This window comes from Lupinus angustifolius, chromosome LG04 (genome assembly GCF_001865875.1).
Source record: "Lupinus angustifolius cultivar Tanjil chromosome LG04, LupAngTanjil_v1.0, whole genome shotgun sequence".
NCBI classification, from domain to species: Eukaryota; Viridiplantae; Streptophyta; class Magnoliopsida; order Fabales; family Fabaceae; genus Lupinus; species Lupinus angustifolius.
The window spans coordinates 22,591,724-22,614,443 of record NC_032012.1 but is presented as its reverse complement, the minus strand read 5'-3'; the positions used below and the strand labels follow the sequence as shown (position 1 = coordinate 22,614,443).

The 22,720-nt window shown below is 37.7% G+C and overlaps 1 protein-coding gene across 2 annotated transcripts; it reads left to right on the top strand.

The window, feature by feature from the left end:
* On the top strand, window positions 3,092–8,452 carry LOC109346275 (probable serine/threonine-protein kinase PBL26). 2 transcript variants are annotated; one of them, XM_019585747.1, is made up of 9 exons: window positions 3,092–3,201; window positions 3,284–3,532; window positions 4,468–4,839; window positions 5,624–5,830; window positions 6,620–6,991; window positions 7,126–7,369; window positions 7,447–7,594; window positions 7,720–8,102; window positions 8,141–8,452. In XM_019585747.1, exons 2-8 carry the CDS (start codon window positions 3,316–3,318, stop codon window positions 8,095–8,097), a joined length of 1,938 nt encoding a protein of 645 aa, XP_019441292.1. In that variant the 5' UTR covers window positions 3,092–3,201; window positions 3,284–3,315; the 3' UTR covers window positions 8,098–8,102; window positions 8,141–8,452. The 2 variants fall into 2 exon arrangements, with proteins under 2 accessions (XP_019441292.1, XP_019441291.1); XM_019585746.1 differs by having other exon boundaries at window positions 3,093–3,129; window positions 3,168–3,201; window positions 7,720–8,452.

The window sequence follows — 22,720 nt, the reverse complement described above, 5'->3', positions numbered from 1 at the left end:
TTATTTTTTTGTAAAAAATCTTGCATCAGTTGAAAATTCAAAATGTATAACAAGAGATATTGTTTATCCATAAAAGGATAACATTACTACTATTATTATAAAAAAATATGAATCATATATAACAATACAATTCATGATTAGTAACATATATATCAATTAGTAAAATATACAATAGTTGCATTTATAACCTTCCATTTCATAATTAGTAACACATGTAACAATACATGTATAACAATATATGATATATGTTAGTTTCAAACTCAATATCACATAAGTTGAAAAATATGTTCCAAATCATAAGACATTAGGAAACAATTTAGTAACTAATAACATATATAATATTAACTTAATAACAATTTAGTAACATATATAACACTATAATTCACACAAAAATTGATAATTTAAGCTAGAAAATTGGTTGAAGAATTTAAACAATAATAAAACATTATTTCCTAATCCATAATATATATTCCTAAATTTGTAAAACCATAAACCGAACCGAACCTAAACGATTCCTTAAAAAAATAATCGAACCAAACTGCAAAACCGAACCAAACCACATTTTGTGGTTTGGTTCGGTTCTATCGGTTTCGCGGTTTAAACTGAAACCACTTACACCCCTACGACCACTATTTCTTGTAATATGCCAAAACTTTGGTTAATCATCTTCTTATCGTGTCATTTTCTTGTTTGTATTTATTTATATTTTTCTCAACCTCAATTTCACATTAAGTGCACTAATTTTTCAAATAAACAAACATCAATATGCATTAATGTAATAATTCACTTTCTTTCTTTATTTACATATTATTATTTATATAATATTCACATCAACCATCATTTTATTAATTTCTTTTTTTCACATTTTTTTAATTAAGTTGGTAGTAACTTTTTCCATCAAGGATGATTTTCATTGGTCATTTTACCATTGTGTTCGACTTCTATCGACATCCATTTTACTAATGTTTTTTCTTTCATTAACGATTTATGTAATTAATGACTTCTTTTGGCATTGACAATCATTTCAATCACAATTATATTAATAGTTTATCTTTCCATGTATGACTATTTAACTTCATTCATATAAGCCCCAATTTAACTTCTTTCATATAAGTTTTATGTGACATGTTAAAGTTTTCTCAAAGGAAGATTTTTTGAATATGTCCCACCCTATTTTTAAAGTATATGTTATGGTTGGACAAGTGTGACAATGACCCGTATAAGAACGAGCAAAATGAGTCTGATTTGAACATTCTCGTGTCTTGATCGAACAACTAAATAGTTTAAGAAAATACAATATTGACCGAATAGAAACAACAAAGATAGCACAAGGACAACCTCTGATACTCCTATGATGTACTACCTGCACATGACCATCACACTACATGAACAAAGTAGACTTTTGTCACCACCCTCATGCTATCTACACGCAAGTGTTATTAATACCGAATCGGTCATCAAATTAGTCAGGGCATTAAAATAGCTGTTCAACCGGTGGTTCACTAATTAAACTGCATATTGGTGAAATCAGTTATACATATAATATATTAACATTAATGTTGAAAATTCAATAAACAACCAATATTTTTTTTATTTTGATTAAAAAGATAATTTTAAATAAAAATCGGGCGGTATGATTGGTACAGTTCAATTGAAAACCGACCGGTATGACCAATTTTGACCGCTTTTAATCAATTTTGACTGGTATGATTGCATGATCGATATAATTATTGTACCATATCAGTTTACCGGTTGACATGAAGCAGTTTGAACAACACTGCTACACGCTATGGTACATTTTAACAAATAACAAAATATATCTATAATAGGACAACATAACTTAACATGGGCTATAAGTCAGCTACACACAAAGTATAGACATGTTAGAATTGCTTTATATAGGAAATCAACTTCTACATTTTTGAAGGAGACGTGACAAAATCATTTGGTCAGTCAAGCTAATAACATATAAAATGAATATTCCTCTCCTCCTCCCCTCTAATTAGAGGACTCCTCATCCATAAGAAATTACTCCGTAGAACTAAGACAATTTTCAAGCAACACTAAAAAACTCTACACACCATCTATTGTGTACTTCATATTATCCACTAAGGAGAAAATGAAACTTTTGTCTTGAAAATTACCATTTTACACAAAAAAATGTTGACTTATTTTTAAAACGATCAATTTTCTCCTTTATATTATTTAAACAATCTCATTCAAGGGACTTTCAAGTCTTAATAACATTCCTTTCAAAAATAATTTTAGCTAATGTATTACTCTATATGTTATTGTTTATAGTGATCAGAAAAATATTTAATTATTAAATTTTTAACTTAAATATATCTTCTTAACGTATCACAAACGGTAACACATAAAACGACACATCTTTATGAGACAACACATTACATTAATAAGAATAAAATATATTTTCATAATATGATATTATTTATTTTCTTAAATCAATTCAGTATTTGAAACATGTCTTCTTTTTTATTTTATAGTATATTTTAAAAATGAAAATTTCTTGATGAAATAAAAATAAGACCTATGAACACTAATGATTAGTTTGGGAGTTAAATTTTGGAAATGAAATGAGTGAAAATAAAGGTTTGGGAGCCCCGAAATACACTTGTGAGATGACTCTGAAGCCTTCTTTTTTCCTTCATTGCCCTTCGAACTCCAACTCCCAAATTAACCCAACGTAAAGTTAAGAAGATAAATTATCTTAAATAAGATGTTTTGTCCAAAAGATGCATGTTAACATTTGTTTGGACAGTAGATGTAGCTGGCTACATGATTGCACCGACGGCAGCAAGAGTAGAAAAATGCAATCAGCCACGTTTGTTCCTGTCTTGGGAAAGATGCCTGTCGCTTACGCCCTTACCGTTAACTTTTTCCATATATACCCGTTAATGCCGCACCTTCTGGACCCACAAAATTAAAGCTCCCAAAACAAACGCATACAACCCCATTAATATCATTTCCACCATCCTCATTTGTTTCTTTTATTCCCTTTTTAAATTAAATAATATTCAGACAAAGCTTCTCTTCTGTCATAGCCACAGTACCAAAATAAGTGCTAACCGGTTACCGATTCCACTCACTCATGTTCACCTTCACTTTCTCTCAGCTTCCATTTCCAGCTCCTCTTCTCGCCGTTGATTTCATCACAATTCTATAGATCTGAGCCATTAATAGGTAATGATTTGTTTCTTCTTTATTCAAACTCATTAATAGCTTTGTTTTTATTGACATTTTATTACAAATGATAATAATGCAGGTGTGTTGAAAAAGGTTCAGTGTTTGGTTACAATGAGATTGGTTATATTATTACCATTATTATGTTGCATGGTTGAATGTGGTAATGTATATGATAAAACACTAGAAGCTTCATCAACTATACCATTAAACAAAAGAAGTGAAATACAGCCTCCAATTTCTGGTTTTCATAGTATTGCTCCTCTTCGTTCAGTTGATGTTGAAGTTCCTTCTCCTTTGCCACGCCTTCCATTGTCTCCTTATGTTTCAAGTAAGTCATAATTGCATCTTTTTATCTTATGAATCTTATTTGGAGTAAAAAAAATCATCAATTTGGTCATTGACATTACTAAAATGGGCAATTTATGCTTTGTTTTGGTTTGTGATTGTAGAGGGGAAGGGAATGGATACTTTAGAAAGCCTCCCATTTGAGAGTTGGATGAAGGAGAAAATGTCTAGTTTTATATTTCCGTTAATTTGAGTTTTTTTGGAGACAAAAATCTAAAAATAACTAAATATTTCAATGAAATTATATAAAGGAAAAATAAAAAAATATTCTCAACATTATTATTCATCTAAATTTCATACTCTCAAACTTCCTTCCCCTTCCCCTTTCTAGCCATTCGATCTCCCCCTTCCCTTTCCCTTATAGCTCTCAAACATAGCTTTAGTCTCTCACTTTGCACCTTGTCAATTAGTTTGGTGCCTAACATCAAATTGGTCTCTAACTAATGTGACTGAGTGTGCTAAGAGACTAAAGTTGATGTTTTTATGATGTCGGAGACCAAAATGATTGGTGTGTTCAATCTTAGGGGCCAAACTGTTATGATTTATCCTGATAATTGTTAAGCTCTCATGAAAGGGTAAGTATGAAACTACTGAACTGTTATAAATTATAATGACTTGGAAACCATTCCACAATGAGCTAGCTTTTCGGTGGAGTTAAGCTTGACTATTCTTAAATGGTATCGAAGCTAATTAGTAAGTACGATGTTGGGCTACTCGTAGAATGCCAGTCTTGAAAATTGTTGGAAGTCTGAACAGTTTAGATTGGCTTGGGCATTGGGCAACCCTCCCCCTATGAGCTAGCTTTTGGGGTGGAGATAGGTCCAAGTATTCTATTAGTTGCATTCTCTTTTATGATTCTTTTGAGCTTTGGAACCTGAAGTGATACTTCACATAGTTGATTATTATTTTCTCTTGCAGATTGTTGTAAACAAGACATGGTTTTGAAACGAGGGAGTAAGGGATGCCACTGTGCTTATCCCATAAAACTAGACATTCTTCTTTTGAACGTCTCTCAAGACCCTAACTGGGGTATTTTTCTTGATGAATTTTCCACCCAGCTTGGGCTCAAAACTAGCCAAGTTCAAATCGTCAACTTTTATTTGCCCACCATATCAACATTGAATATATCGATGGATATTACTCCACATAAAGGGATCAGTTTCTCTGCTGATGAAGCATCAAGAATAAACTCTTCGCTTCTACAGCACAAGGTTAAACTAGACCATAGCTTAGTGGGTGACTTCAGACTTCTCAATATAACCTGGTTTCAACCTCCACCTCCTTCTCAAGGTAAATCCAGACAATTAACTTCTGAAATACGTCAATGTCAGACCAAGATGTTTCGGTCTGCTTGATAATTAAAACTATTAGTGAGATGAATTTTTTTGTGAGATGATTAGTGTACACAAAATGTACTGTTAATGTTTATCAGTAGTGAAACCTTGGTAACTGTAATGTAAATCCTACTGTTTTAACAACTTCTCCTCCATTGTTTTAATGCATTTAAATTTCCCAGTAATATTAGTTTTTACTTCATTTTTGCTGCTAACTGGCAAGGAAAGAAAAAGAAAGATAAGCTGATGCTATGCAGTGGGTTGCTTACTCATGACTTCTGATAGCTGTTATATTTAAATTATTTATTTTTTCATTTTGTATGTTACCAGCAACCAAATCATATTGCTAATGATTTATCATCTTTCACAACATTTATAAATTTTAAGTGTTCAGCCTGTTTGTGATTTAACATTGTTTCATTATTTCAAATACTTCGAAAGTTGAAACCTTTGGACTAATCTTCCTTGTTGCCACATTACTGTATAACACATTTGAACAGTTACATTCTGTGTAATGTTGTCTAATGCTCTTAGTTTCTGTGGTCTCTCCAAGCTCTAGACGAGGGACACAATCTTTTATATATCTTTTATAGTGCCAGATATTTTTCTGTGGTTACTGAGGCCAACCATTTGGAAGAAAAATATCAAACAAGTGGTCTTTTTTGTGGGGCTGATGGAAGGGTTAAGAATGAATATCAATGCATTTATGTATAATAAGATATCCTTGTATGCTTATGCAGCTCCTACTGTTGATGCGTCACCTAAAACTCCTGTGTATCATTCACCCACAGCTACAACATCAAGAACTTCAGACAGGGGAAGGCATTCAGATTTGCTTCTTATTCTTGGAATTGTTATTGCCATACTCTTGATTTCCGTCACATGTGTACTTATACTTTGTTTATGCACATGGAGGCCAAAAACAAACAAAACCCCCACAGAAACTGGTAAGTATTTGTGGTTCCATCTCCTTTTATTTTTATTTTGTTTTTCATTCCTCTAATGAGTTAACAACCTACTAGAGGTGAAAAGTGAAAACCTCTATGGATTATGTTTGGTCTCCTTCTTGTGATTTGGATATTGAAGGCAGTAGGTATTATAACCAATTGTAGCCAAGTTGGGATCATTTCCAGGAAAAGCTACTCCATGGCACAGAGAAAATGGGGAGATAAAAGAGAAAATTAATTGCATTTGTTTAGCACAAGTATTTATAGAGTGGTTTATAGGTTACTCAAGAATTTTTTTATTGTAGTGGAATTAAATATGACCGGGTAACAATGTCATGTAAAATGTGATCAATTCACATGAAACTTGCTTTAATTTAAATCATAATATACTGAATCAGGAGTAGAGAATTGATATTGTTGAGCCCTGGTTGAAAATTGTTCCTTCAACCTGGCGTATTGGCTGTGAGTTTTCACTTAGTCATGAGTCTGTTTGGGGGATAATAGCAAACACACTTTTAACCTTGTTGAGAAACTTAATTCTGCTTTAGATTTCAACTCAGCTAAATTTGGATCCTCAGAAATTAAAAGTTAGAAATGCACATGAGTCACATTGTATTATTCAATATATATGAAGGAATCACATGCCAGCCATTGGTGAGCCCTTATGGAAAGGAAAATATAAATTTATGGTGCTCTTATCTGCCGAAGCATTATTATTATTAGTTTAAAAAAGCTGATCTTTATTTTGTATTATGGGCCTGCTACTAATATTTATTCTACCTTCTACAGAAAAGCCAAGGGTGGAAAGTCCAGTTGCAGCTGTCAGAGCTATTCCTCATCCATCCAGCACACGCTTTATTGCTTATGAAGAACTTAAAGAAGCAACTAAGAATTTCGAACCAGCAAGCGTACTTGGAGAAGGAGGTTTTGGTAGAGTTTTTAAAGGTGTCTTGAATGATGGGACTGCTGTTGCAATCAAGAGGCTTACTAGTGGAGGGCAACAAGGTGACAAAGAGTTTTTGGTTGAGGTTGAGATGCTTAGCCGATTGCATCATCGTAACCTTGTAAAACTGGTCGGGTACTATAGTAATCATGATGCATCACAAAACCTACTTTGTTATGAGCTTGTCTCAAATGGAAGTTTGGAGGCCTGGCTTCATGGTAATGTAATTTGTTAAATCATGAGTTCGACTTTTTAATTGTGACCTCTTAACGTTTTGCTTCTATTTTTAGTTGTTTTAAAGCTGGTTTAATTATGCTTTAATTGAAATTAAATTGTCTCTGATTTACCCCAGGTCCCTTGGGAATAAATTGTCCTTTGGATTGGGACACCAGAATGAAGATTGCGCTTGATGCTGCAAGAGGACTTGCATACCTTCATGAAGATTCGCAGCCTTGTGTTATACACAGAGATTTTAAGGCATCCAACATATTGCTTGAGAACAACTTTCATGCTAAAGTTGCAGATTTTGGTCTTGCTAAAAAGGCACCTGAAGGCAGAGCTAATTACCTGTCTACTCGTGTCATGGGCACATTTGGGTAACTGTCATTATGATTCTTTCTTATATGTGTAATTTCCATTTTAGACTTGAGATGGAATTGCAACTGTTATGTAGGTATGTAGCTCCTGAGTATGCCATGACTGGACACCTACTTGTTAAAAGTGATGTTTATAGCTATGGGGTTGTCTTGCTGGAACTTTTGACCGGAAGGAAACCCGTGGATATGTCACAGCCATCTGGACAAGAGAACCTTGTTACTTGGGTTAGTTCCGTATCTTCGAACAATATCCCTCGTTATTCTGGTTTAGTTCAAATGGTTTTTGTTTATTGTTTCTTTCTGTTTCTACATCCGATGGACAGTAACTTATGCTAAGTTAATCCTTTCAGGCAAGGCCAATTCTTAGAATTAAGGAGCGGCTGGAAGAGCTTTCTGATCCAAGGCTCGAGGGAAGATATCCAAAGGAGGATTTTGTCAGAGTTTGCACTATTGCTGCAGCCTGTGTTGCTCCTGAAGCAGGCCAACGACCCACAATGGGTGAAGTGGTACAGTCTCTTAAAATGGTGCAGCGTGTCACAGAATATCACGATTCCATTGTGCCCTCATCCAACACGCGACCGAACCTGAGACAGTCTTCTACTACTTATGAGTCTGATGGGACATCTTCTATGTTTTCTTCCGGTCCTTACTCTGGTCTGAGTGGCTTTGACTATGACAACATTTCTAGGACGGCGGTTTTCTCTGAAGATCTTCATGAAGGACGATGAAAGTATGCGTGAAGACAAACCTCCTAAGTCCTAACCATGAACCCGCATTTGACCCGAAGATTTTCACATCATTGTTTAAACAACTTTTCTTTCTGGTGGCTGGAGGTGGAACCATAACCAGTGGGATTTCTTAGAAGTAATTGCAAGTTTCTTGGTGTTGCTGGTTAGGGGAGGAGGTTATTCTTGTATGATCACTTTTGCTATCCTATGTGGTAAGCCACCAGTATTCTTATCCCAATGAGAGTGGTTCCACATGTTCAAATTTTGTATATATGTGCGTAATTATTTTTCAGATTGGCTACAGAAGATTTTCTTCCACTCTAGTTAAAAAAAAAGAACAAATGTCTTCACTGTAGCATTGGTTCTTTGGTCTTGTTTAAAGCTTGTTTAAGATTATTCTCAATATAACTTATTCTCTGTGCATTGTTACAAATAGAACCAAATTTAATTAAGTCTATTTACATATTTTCAATTCCATTTTAATTGAAATAATTTCTCATATACCACATGATGAGTAATGATTGTTATTTGAATGTTTTTTATTAAATCAAAGCAATTAATTGGTTTTTAATTGATTTCCTTAATATTTGTGAAATTAGTTAAATTTACTTATAAAATGGACTAGAAATTTATAACACAAGGTCTCCGCTTCATATTTGGATCTTCTAATCATTCTCTTTTACTCAACCAAATATCACTAATAAGAGTATGATATATATGTATTAAATAAAAATTAAGCTAATTTTTAAATTTACTATTATATATTTGGCCACACATGAGTGGTTTGAGATAGAGATAGAATAATTTTAGTAAATGATGCAAATCTAAGTTATGTATTTTTCCTGGTATAGGGGTCATTTTTCATTTCCCTTTTCTAAACTTCATAATTCTTATCTTATCCTTATCACCTATCTCTAACCTATATCCACTCTTCTAACCATTCCTCTCAGCAAAACCAATACTCTCATTTTGTTGGACTCGTCATGCCTAATCATTGTGCTCTCTTTGAACCACCATCATTAATGAGTCTGGCATTGATGATAAGAAAGTGTAACTTGTACTAAACATAAATTGGTGTATTCAACTGTCTGGAACCCCACCAGTCGTAGGGCTAACAGGCAGCATCCCCGATTTCCTTCGACGACTGTGACTATGAAGGCGTCATCCGCGGTCATGACGATCCCCTCGTCGTCACCGCCAAAATGAATAATAAAAATGTGGGACGTTTGTTTGTTGACCAAGACAGTTCAACGGACATCATGTTTCAAGACCTGTTCACAAAAATGGAACTCAAAGACAGAGACACGTTGTCGTATAATGGACAACTTGTCGGTTTCACTAGACAAGGAATCACCCCCGGGGCTATGTTGCTATATGGCTGACTGTTGGAGAACAACCTCTGACCCGAACAATTCAAGCAAAGTTCCTGGTCATTGATTGTGTCTCGACCTACAATGTCATACTCGATCGACCAACGCTCAACCATCTCGAAGCAATAGTCTCTACCCCACACCTCTGCATGAAGTTTCTCTCATTCGACCTCCGGGTATGTACGGTTAGGGGAGATCAACATAGTGCAAGAAGTTGCTAACAGATGAGTCTTAGGCCAAATCAAACTTCAACACAGGCACCACCCCCCAAGAAAAAACAACGGGGCGTGCACTTGGTGGAGTTAGATGCCAGAGCAGATATAGAAGACCTACGGCCTCAACCAGAAGGAGAAAAAACCTCCCTTCAACTCGGTCCCTTGAAATCAAACCTCATGTATATCGGTTGTACTCTCGACGAAGCTCAGAGGTCAAAACTGATCAAATGCATAAAGACCAACAAAGATCTTTTTGCCTAGTCCGCTGTGGATATGCCCGAAATATACCCCTCAGTTGTCTGCCACCGCTTCACGACAAATCCAGGAGCAAGGTCAGTGGCCTAGAAGAAAAGAAAGATGAGCGCCGAAAGAACAGCTGAGGTTACTCAAAATATCTCAAAATTACTAGAGGTCGGCTTCATCCGAGAAATAACATATACCACCTGGTTATCAAACGTCATGTTGGTTAAAAAGTCATTTGGGAAGTGGCGGATGTCTATGGACTATACAGACTTGAACAAAGTATGCCCTAAAGACCCATACCCCCTCCCAAACATCGATCATTTCGTTGACAATTCTTTCGGGTATCAGTTTCTGTCATTTATGCATGCTTATTCAGGGTATAACCAGATTCTCATGTACCCCCCAGATCAAGACAAGACCGCCTTCATTACACCCATGGCGGCTTACTGTTATATGGTCATGCCATTCAGTTTGAAAAATGTGAGGGCCACATACTAGAGAATGATGAACACCTTTTTCGGAGATCAGATTGGAAAGAACATAGAAGTCTACATGGAAGATATGATCTCTAAGAGTCTACCAACAGAAGATCATGCAAGTATCCTAAATGTCGTCTTCGGCCGACTGCAAAAGTTTAATATGCGCCTCAACCCAGAAAAGTGTACATTCGGAGTCGAAGCCGGCAAGTTTTTAGGATTTCTGTTAACAAGCCGGGTATTGAAGCCAACCCTGCAAAATGCCAAGCAGTCATAAACATGCGCAACCCAAGATCACTTAAGGAAGTTCAACAACTTAATGGGCGGTTGGCGGTCGTGGGCAGATTCCTTCCAGCATCCGCCAAGCATTCCCTCCCACTGTTCTAGCTCATCAAAAAGAGCAATACTTTTACGTAGTTGGAGGATTGTGAATCAGCTTTCCAAATTTTCAAACACTACCTGGCTACTCCCTCCGTGCTTTCAAAGCCTGCACCTGCTAAAACACTATATGTCTACTTGGTAGTAATAGACAGGGCCATAGTCACCGCTCTAATATGGGAGAGCTAAGATAGTCAACACTTAGTATACTTCACCAACAAGGCATTTCAAGGCCCAGAACTCAGGTATCAGAAGTTAGAAAATGTCGCCTACACCCTTTTGGTGGCAACAAGATGGCTGCAATAATATTTTCAATCTCATCCAGTGGTGGTCAGAACCAATCAACCTATCCGCCAAATTTTACACAAGCCTGAGCTAGTCGGGCAGATGATCTCCTGGTCTATTGAACTATCCCAATTTGATATATGGTACAAACCCAGAACGACCATCAAAAGTCAAGTCCTGTCTGACTTCAATGCCGAATTGACCACACAACCAGGTGGTTCTGAGCAAATATGGACCATATATGTTGACGGTTCATCCAACCCTCGGGGTAAAGGAGCAGGGGTTTTGTTAGATAATGGTCAGGGAATAACCATCAAGCACTCACTGACATTCACCTTTCCCACCTCAAATAATCAAGCAGAATATGAAGCATGCATTGTCGGTCTGCAGTTGGCCAGAGAAATCGGAGTGGAGAAAGTCTCCATTTGTAGTGATTCCCTACTCGCATTCTCTTAGATTACGGGGGCCTATCAGAAAAATGACGTATTACTCGAAAAATATCTGGCTAAGGTTAAGGAATTGATGGGAAAGTTCGAAATGACCTCCATCCAACACGTCCCAAGGGAGCAGAATATTTGGGCTCACATTTTGTCTAAACTAGCAAGCACGAAGAGCCCGAGTAATAAAAGATTAGTGGTTCAAGGGATAATCCTGTAGCCCAGTGTCATGACCATCGAGCAAACACAGATCCTAGACGACTAGACCAGCCCAACCATCAGGTATTTATCCAACGACGACTTGCCAGTAGATCAGAGGGACAAACAAAGATTCCTCAAGTATAGTTCATGGTTCACCATAGTACAAGGTTGTTTGTATTGTCGGGGCTTTTCTACTCCCATGCTCAAATGCATCAGCCCCAATAGAGCCTGATAAGTCCTCCAAGAAATCCACGAAGCGAGTTGCGGTCATCACCTCGGTGTTGCATCACTCACCAAGAAGATACTCTGGGACGAATATTATTGGCCGATCATGGACAAAGACGCCTCCAAATTCACTAAGAAGTGTGTACCATGTCAATTGTTTGCTGACCTCCACAATGCCCCCTTGAAGAACTAACAACGACAATGACCCCATGGCCATTTTGGAGATGGGGTATAGAAATTTTGGGATCATTTCCGCCAGCAACCAGACAACTCAAATTTCTGATAATGGCGGTCGACTACTTCACTAAGTGGATTGAAGTGGAACCCTTGTCCAACATCATGGCGGCCAATATCCGGAAATTTACTTGGAGGAATATCATAACAAAGTTTGGGATACCTGCTGTAATAGTCATTAACAACATAACTCAATTTTTTGACCGGAAGTTCAGAGAACTGTTGTCAGGTCTCCACATCAAACAACACTTCACTTCAGTTGAACATCCCTGGACAAATGGTCAGGCATAAGCGGTTAACAAAGTCCTCCTCTGTGGGATAAAAACAAGATTGCAAGAAGCCAAGGGCGCCTGACCGGAATAATTACATCATATTCTGTGGGCTTACCGTACAACTCCTCACTCCACCATCGGGGAATCTCCTTTCAACCTTACTTACGGGTCCGAGACTATGATCCTAGTGGAAATCGGTGAATCCACTTGACGGACTATACACTTTGATGAGGCAGCCAAGGTGACCATCTTAAGGCACAACTTGAACTGGATCAAAGAGAAAAGAGACCTAGCCAGAATCAGAGAAATCACCGTCAAAAGAAGAGCCACCGAGAAATAAAACAGAACGATAGTACCACGAGGCTTTGAAACAGGAAGTTTAGTACTCATGAGAGCTGACGTCGGAAAAACAAAAAGGCAAACTAGCACCCAATTGGGAAGGACCATACTGAGTAACTAGCAAGACCGGAAAATGGGCCTACAAGCTCGAAGACTTGACAGGGAAAGCAATCCCCCGTACTTGGAACGCGATAAATCTACGACAATTTTTCGCTTAACAATGTAAATCCTTTGCCAGACATTTATATGACTGAGCAAAATGATGTAACCAAATCCATCTTATATGTTAACGATGTATTATTCAGACGTCATTTCCAGATCCTCTTAGTCGCCAACAAATCACCCCACAGAGGCGTGGGCCAGTCCCCTTCTGACAAAAGTTCACTCGATAAACCCAAGCTAGGACCAAATCCTCTTGGTCGCCAACAAATCACCCCTCAGAGGCATGGGCCAGTCCCCCTCTGATGGTGGTTCAATCGATAAACCCAAGTCAAGACCAAGTCCTCTTGGTCGCCAACAAATCACCCCTAAGAGGCGTGGGCCAGTCCCCCTCTTATGGCGGTTCACTCGATAAACTCAAGCCAGGGTCAAGTCCTCTTGGTCGCCAACAAGCTAGGACCAAGTCCTCTTGGTCGCCAACGACATAACCTTACGAGGCATGGGTATTCCAAGACTTAATGAGTATTCAACATTCTCAGTCAAGTTCAAAAACAGTAATACCCGAATAATTCTTACTTAATGAGTTTTCAACATTCTCATTCAGATTCAACAACATTTTAACTGAACAATTGTTATTTAATGGATATACCATGTTAACATTCAAGTCAAATATCAGTTCATGGGTTAACCACACAACTTCATTGAGTAACCGATATTTATGATTATCCTAACATTCTCACTTGAATTAAATGGTTAACTGAGCATGTAAATGAGATTTGATCAACCCTCACTCTAACATTAGTTAAGTTGTAGGCCATATGTTATTGGTTATCCAGGCGATTAGTTATCTGATTGGTTGATTGGTTGGTTCACTTATTCCGACCAACAAGACGTAATAAATACATTAAGATAAAATGATCAACGATCGATCTTCATTGATAGTAGGGAATTACAAAATACAGAAACAAAAAACAACTAAACTTAATCCCCTCCGCCACCTCTGGTCGGAACTGGGAGGGCAACATGGCCTTCATCTTCGTCCACGAAGAGCCCACCCTTGGGGGTAACCCGAGCATCTATCCTGGTCCAGGACCAGTCAGCACTAGGATAAACCAAGCCGACCTGGGCGAAAGCATTATCCCAACTGGCATTAGCCCCCCCCCAAAGTTGAAGTCTCTCGTCTTCATCCCTATGGAGCCGATCAGCCAGAGACTACACCTCCTGTTTAGTAGCCCCCATGTCTATCTTGGCCAGCATCTCCGCCTTTGGGCATCCTTCAACTGGAGAGACACCGTTGAGAGTTGCTCGGCGACTGAGAGGTTATGCACTTCCAAGTTCTTCACCACTTCGACATGCTTCTCCTTCAACTCGTGAAGCTCACCCGAATGCAGCTTTTGAAGATTGGCCAGAACATTTTCCCTCACCCGGGTGGCAAGCACCCCCTCACCCTCAAGGTATTTGGTGACTTAAGCCACCATAAACCCCACCTCCCGGGTCCTCCTCGGCAGGTCCACCAAAGGTACCCCATCCATCACATCCTTCACCCCCGGGTTGACTAAACCCTCTTCAACGACCTTGGGAATGTTGTAGGTAGTCTTAAGGCGAATGGGGCCATACTTGCCCTTCTCATAAGACTTACCTGATTTCTGCTTCCCCAGTTGTGTACCCTCCTCTGAGGCTACTTCATGAGGGTTGACAAGCTCCTCGGTTAGGTCAACCGATTGACAAAGGCAAATTCAGGAGGTACCACCGCAATAGAAGTTGCCCGGTCTAGAATGGTCCCCTTCGAACCACTTGCCTGAGCAGCTTCCCTCTAAGGTGTAGAAGGATGACCCTTAATCAGGGCAGGAATACTCGACCTGGGACGCTTGCTAGTTTCCGCGTCCTTCCTTTTGGAAGCCGCCCATTTCAGAAGCTTGCTCCGGTCTGCTTGGTCCCACATGGTCGCTACTAAAAGAAACAAACAAAAAAGGTCAGATAAATGTCAACAAACAAAAACAATAAACAGATGATCGGACGCATAACGATTGCCTCCTCGAAGACTTGGTCGCCCTGGACCAGTTTGTAGTAGAGGATTGAACGACCCTCCCCAACCCAAACCAATATCTCGTCCGCCATCCTCCTCTCCAGATTATCCAACTGATCATAGGAGAAGCCAAAGTACTTGGTCGGCTTCTGATGGATTCCCCCATTCCACGAGAAGGGAAAAATAGGAACGTTAGCAAGGCCATATGCCCAGGTATGGTGGGTCCCCCTAGCTTCAACACGAAAAAAACCGCCCTTCCAGTTTTTCACAGAACCTTTAAAGGGAATGAATAAAGCCCGTCCATTCTAGGATTGAAGGGACGTCCACCCATGACGCCCGACCTGAGCCTCATCCTTGTTTGAACTATGCGTCACCCGGAACATCTAGAAGAATAATCGGAGCATGCAAGGTCTTTCCATAACCTCACAAAAGAGCTTAAAAGCCCGAATAAAGCCCCATGAGTTGGGATACAATTGAGAAGGGGCCACTTGAAGGTGTTGCAGCACTTTAGTATACCATCCCTCAAAGGGGATTTTCACCCATATCCGTCGGCATACCTGCTTGTACATGTAAAAGCTCCACCTAGTCTTGATTTCAAACAAAATGTCTTGACATACTTGCTTCTGAACAGTGGGGGCGTACCACTGGATATCATTAGCTGGCTGTGTCAACACCTCTACTGTCGGATGAACATCTGGTGGGAAATAAGATGGAGTTCCCCTAACCTCTTGGTCGACCCACCAATAGCGGCATTCACTACTCGCCATGTCCCCCAGGATAGTGAACTGATTAGCCCGATCAGAAAAATTCCGCCCCATAGTAGACATGCCATCAGAAGAAGTGTCAGAATCCAAACTAGACATATTATCCAATATCGGACGCCACTTCTCTGAGAAAGTCGCCCGGTCAATCAAGGCGGCCCCATGCCCGACCTTTTTCTCCCTCAAATCATGTAGCAAGGCTGACAAGAACAGCTGGATAGATCGCCTCCAAGAGGGGCGACTACCACCCGAGGCAACAACGTGGTGCGCTCGTAGGCAGTGGTGGCGAGTTGTGTTAGTAAAAATGGGTGGAGGTCTGGATAAGATCTCCACCTCACCAGGGCTTGAATCCCCACCTAACGACACCATAATTGCCTGAAATGTTATTAAAAAAGAAAACGAGAAAGAGGAGTTACCGAGTTAATGGAAGTAGGAGACTCTCGAAGAAAATTGAAGATCAGATTCAAACAGGGCGTATACTCGGCAAGAGACAATTTTTCAGAAAGCAAAGTGAAGAAGAATGGAGGAAGGAACCCTTATTTATAGGAAGAGACCCAAGGCCAAGCCTCCCCAGAGGCCCAACCCAAAATGTGCATCCACCCGTTCAAAATCACTCGAGGACAATCCAACGGTGACACAGAAACCCACACAACAGAACTGAAACGAACCGACGCTTCGCTCCGACGTTATAGTCTCAGAACGAAACGCCAAGCATTCCCCCATGTGTCCAATAAAAACTCTTAGCCATCATGACCTACCCTTATACCTACCTTCAAACCCTACCCCTATTCCGTTACGCCAAATCGGAATGATCCAAGTCTACTTGCCTAGTCGCCTCTGACCCCAAAGAATCTGCTAACCTGGTCACTTATGACCGACTTAATAGACTGGGGGCAACTGTTCCAGCCCGGTCATACCCGGGCTGTCAACCCCAAAGAGTCTGCTAACCCGGTCACCTCTGACTGATTTAATAGATTGGGGGCAATTGTTCCAGCCCGGTCATACCCGGACTATCAACCTTGAAAGAATATTCACTGGCGGCATCCTCGGGCTATTCCCTTCCCCTCGAGTATCCCGCGTAGTACTCCGCATGTCCCTATCGTTCGCCTTAGATGGGTCCCCCCGTGGCAGAGGCATTAAATGCCCCTGAGGCGACATTAAGGTCTCTAACACGTTATTTAATGCACTTCAGGCATGTCATTTAATGCACATTTGACATACCATTTAATGCTTCGAGGACTCACCATCAATGTCAGACCACAGACCACCTGTCGCGCCGCCTTAATATTCTACCTGCCCCCGACAAATCAACAAGGACAGATCCGCAGGCCAACTAAGGACGACCAGAGTACGTCTCTTGTACCTGTTAGGTGCTGGCCAATGACGAGATGTCATCTCAGCACTTCCTAAGCTCTATAAATAGAAGAGACCACACAAGGAGTATAATTACATTCCTCTCTTTTATTGATACACTTATTGCTTTAACATCTCTCTTATTTACTCTCATTCTCTCTCTATAATATTCTACTGACTTGATCGTCGGAGAACCTTTTCAGGTACCTACTCCGACGGGTTCAGACGATCATCTGACCAAGTCTCCTGCTCTCCTACATTTTCCCGAACATCCATTATCAGCTTCCGATCATCCGTCCTCAATTTCCGACCATTCACTCTCAACAGGAAAGAACAATAATATAATTTAAATAACTTTATATTACAATAAGATGTGATCTACGAAAGAGGGTTATGCTTCAAAACATGAATCACAATAAAACACTAAAAAATAATTATTTTGGTTTTAGCTAAACCCAAATAAATATATGGATGATATTCAATTCTTTGGACACTAACTTTTTCACATGGAGTAAATTTACTATCATTCCATCTTAGTAGTGTCAATAATCAATAACAAACCATGCTTAAAATTGATTAGGTACGTGATTTCCACACAATAACAAAACCTAACTTATCTCGCTTGGAACTTTTTACCCGTAAAAAAGTATATGCAACATGAAAGAGTAACCACATAGAGAGAAATGGAAAAGAAGAGAGAGAGACTAATTTGAAATAAATTTATATTGAATATCTAAAAACTAACTTTACAGGAGAGCTTGATTCTATCTACTATCTCTTTAAGAATTGAAAGGGCTTATGGTATTACAAAAAAACCTTCTTCAAAGACTGACACTTGGACTATAAGAGGGTAAAAATGTAAAAAACTTTAATAAAAAATTCAAAAAAGTGACACAGAAACCCACACAACAGAACTGAAACGAACCGACGCTTCGCTCCGACGTTATAGTCTCAGAACGAAACGCCAAGCATTCCCCCATGTGTCCAATAAAAACTCTTAGCCATCATGACCTACCCTTATACCTACCTTCAAACCCTACCCCTATTCCGTTACGCCAAATCGGAATGATCCAAGTCTACTTGCCTAGTCGCCTCTGACCCCAAAGAATCTGCTAACCTGGTCACTTATGACCGACTTAATAGACTGGGGGCAACTGTTCCAGCCCGGTCATACCCGGGCTGTCAACCCCAAAGAGTCTGCTAACCCGGTCACCTCTGACTGATTTAATAGATTGGGGGCAATTGTTCCAGCCCGGTCATACCCGGACTATCAACCTTGAAAGAATATTCACTGGCGGCATCCTCGGGCTATTCCCTTCCCCTCGAGTATCCCGCGTAGTACTCCGCATGTCCCTATCGTTCGCCTTAGATGGGTCCCCCCGTGGCAGAGGCATTAAATGCCCCTGAGGCGACATTAAGGTCTCTAACACGTTATTTAATGCACTTCAGGCATGTCATTTAATGCACATTTGACATACCATTTAATGCTTCGAGGACTCACCATCAATGTCAGACCACAGACCACCTGTCGCGCCGCCTTAATATTCTACCTGCCCCCGACAAATCAACAAGGACAGATCCGCAGGCCAACTAAGGACGACCAGAGTACGTCTCTTGTACCTGTTAGGTGCTGGCCAATGACGAGATGTCATCTCAGCACTTCCTAAGCTCTATAAATAGAAGAGACCACACAAGGAGTATAATTACATTCCTCTCTTTTATTGATACACTTATTGCTTTAACATCTCTCTTATTTACTCTCATTCTCTCTCTATAATATTCTACTGACTTGATCGTCGGAGAACCTTTTCAGGTACCTACTCCGACGGGTTCAGACGATCATCTGACCAAGTCTCCTGCTCTCCTACATTTTCCCGAACATCCATTATCAGCTTCCGATCATCCGTCCTCAATTTCCGACCATTCACTCTCAACAGGAAAGAACAATAATATAATTTAAATAACTTTATATTACAATAAGATGTGATCTACGAAAGAGGGTTATGCTTCAAAACATGAATCACAATAAAACACTAAAAAATAATTATTTTGGTTTTAGCTAAACCCAAATAAATATATGGATGATATTCAATTCTTTGGACACTAACTTTTTCACATGGAGTAAATTTACTATCATTCCATCTTAGTAGTGTCAATAATCAATAACAAACCATGCTTAAAATTGATTAGGTACGTGATTTCCACACAATAACAAAACCTAACTTATCTCGCTTGGAACTTTTTACCCGTAAAAAAGTATATGCAACATGAAAGAGTAACCACATAGAGAGAAATGGAAAAGAAGAGAGAGAGACTAATTTGAAATAAATTTATATTGAATATCTAAAAACTAACTTTACAGGAGAGCTTGATTCTATCTACTATCTCTTTAAGAATTGAAAGGGCTTATGGTATTACAAAAAAACCTTCTTCAAAGACTGACACTTGGACTATAAGAGGGTAAAAATGTAAAAAACTTTAATAAAAAATTCAAAAAAAACACATTTGTCATTTCATTGTATCAGTGTCATTATTTCTCTATGCATATATCAGATGTACTCCACTTTATTTCTTCCTCATTCACCTCTTCATTTCACATCTTCAAACACGTGTACTCCACTTCATACGTGTACTCCACTTCTTTTAACCTCATCATTTCACCTCTTCATTTCACCTCATCATTTCACCTCTTCTTTTCACCTCATCATTTCACCTCTTCATTTCACCTCATTATTTCACCTCTTCATTTCTTATTCTCCTCCACTAAGTAAGCTATTTCAGCCTTCTTCATCTGCTTAAGGTAACTTAAGCTTCATAACTGAAAATTTATTTCTTAAAAATGTTACATTTTGAAGATGATAAATGAGTTTTCATTCAAAATTTTTACAGAGAATAAGAGAGTTTAAAACCATTTTTGTTACCGATGATAGCCTAAGCTATTTAGTTCAAATTTTTCACATTTAGTTTTCACTGTGAACTATGGTTCACAAACCTTTTATTGTTTATCAATGAAAATTTATTTCTTAAAAATGTCGCATTTTGAAAATGATAAATGTGTTTCCATTCAAATTTTTTAAAGATCTGAGAATAAGAGAGTTCAAAGCCATTTTTGTTACCGATGATAGCCTAAGCTATTTAGTTCAAAGTTTTCACCTTTAGTTCGCATTGTTGAAAACGTCAATGGTTCATTTTTTCTCTTAATAATGCTCATCACTGTGAAATGAACTATGGTTCGCAAACCTTTTATTGTTCATCACTGAAAATTTATTTCTTAAAAATGTCGCATTTTGAAGATGATAAATGGGTTTCCATTCAAAAAATTTACAGATCTGAGAATAAGAGAGTTCAAAGCCATTTTTGTTACCGATGATAGCCTAAGCTATTTAGTTCAAAGTTTTCACCTTTAGTTCTTATTGTTGAAAACGTCAATGGTTCATTTTTTCTGTTAACATTGTTCATCACTGTGAACGGAACTATGGTTCACAAACCTTTCATTGTTCATCACTGAAAATTTATTTCACATTAATATTTGAATGTATGTAACTCTCTGTTTAGGAGTCAAAGTTTACATTTTTTGTTATTTCTAATATGTATCTAAGGACTTCTTTAGCTTATGTATGGGTCTAATATTTTTTGTTTACATTTTTGTTGTTGTTTCTAATATGTATGGGTCTCCTTCTGTTGTTGTTATATGACATTAACTTTTAAACTTTGTTTTTTAGTGATTACGTTCAGTCCTTCCATGTTAATCTCTCATTAGAGTATATAAGTTATGAAGTTGACTCTCTGCATGTCCATGGTACCTTGATGTTCATTTTTTTAAAATTATAATTTTTGAACTAAGTACTCATAACAATTATAATATTCACGGTAATATTTGAATGTAAGTAACTCTCTATTTGGGAGTCAAAGTTTACATTTTTTGTTGTTTCTAATATGTATCTAAGGACTTTTTAGCTTATGTATGGGTCTAATATTTTTTGTTTACATTTTTTGTTGTTTCTAATATGTATATAAGGATTTCTTTAGCTTATGCATGCGTCTAATATTTTTTGTTTACATTTTTTGTTTGTTTATAATATGTATGAGTCTCCTTTTGTTGCTGTTATATGACATTAACTTTTAAACTTTGTTTTATAGTGATTACGTTCAGTCCTTCCATGTTAATGTCTCATTACGGTATATAAGTTATGAAGTTGACTCTCTGCATGTCCATGGAACCTTGATGTTCATTTTTTCAAATTATAATTTTTGAACTAAGTACTCATAACAATTATAATATTCTGCCATTACCAAATTCACTGCAATATTTGAATGTATGTAACTCTCTATTTGTGAGTCAAAGTTTACATTTTTTGTTGTTTCTAATATGTATGGGTCTCTTTCTATTGTTGTTATATGACATTAATGAGGCTAATATTTTTTGTTTACATTTTTTGTTGTTTCTAATATGTATGGGTCTCTTTCTATTGTTGTTATATGACATTAACTTTTAAAGCTTTTTTTTTTAGTGATTACGTTCAGTCCTTCCATGTTAATGTCTCATTAGGGGTATATAAGTTATAAAGTTGACTTTCTGCATGTCATGGTACCTTGATGTTCATTTTTTCAAATTATAATTTTTGAACTAAGTACTCATAACAATTAGAATATTCATTGTAATATTTGAATGTACGTGACTCTCTATTTGTAATGGATGTTTGTAATGGATGTTAAAATCATATGTTTAATAGACATCTTTAATGATACATTTTCTATGTAATTTTATATTGTATTGATATATGTAATTTACTGTTATTTCTTTCATATTGTAATTTTATATGTTTCCTATTTGATTATCACACTCTTGAATATCTTAGTGATGGATAAAGTTGAGTCTTATGCAGAGAGATATGTCTTCTATAATAACAAGGTCTGTATAATATGTGGTAGCATACTTATATGCTCACCTCTGGAAAAATGACCTTAACATTTTTTACATTACTACAATATCATTGTTTCTATAACTTATGCTCCTATATGTTTTACTGAAATGTTGTTTATCCTTTTTATTATTATTATTATTATTTAGTATGTGATGTATTAATGTCAATATCACGCCCGTTCGAGCTTATAAATGATTTGAATGATTCAAAACACTTGTGGAAGATTGGTGTTAGAATTACTGAAATTTGGTATGTGCAACTTCCACCCAAACCAGGACATCTTGAAATGATATTGATGGATTGTAAGGTAATAATATGTCATATCTATTTTCAATATATTTGATAGTTTAATAATGTTCAATTCTTTTAATTAATTTAGGGAGATAAGATCCAAGTCACTGTTAAGATGGATGAGTTCATCCAATGGAGAGAACATTTGGTTGAAAATAAGACGTATGTCATGCACAATTTCAATGTGATTCACAATGATCTCCAATTTAAGGCGTGTGATCATGCCTATAGAATGCAGTTTAGTTCTGGAACAACTCTGAAGGAAATTGACTTTCCTGATATTCCTCTATTTGAATATAATTTTAAAAACTTTGGTGAAATTCTTGCTAAGAACTTTCAAACTGATTTGTTAGTAGGTAAGTTTTTGGTTAAAAAATATGTATTATTTCTGCTCAATTATTTATTTAATTTATCCTATCTTAAGACTTTTTTT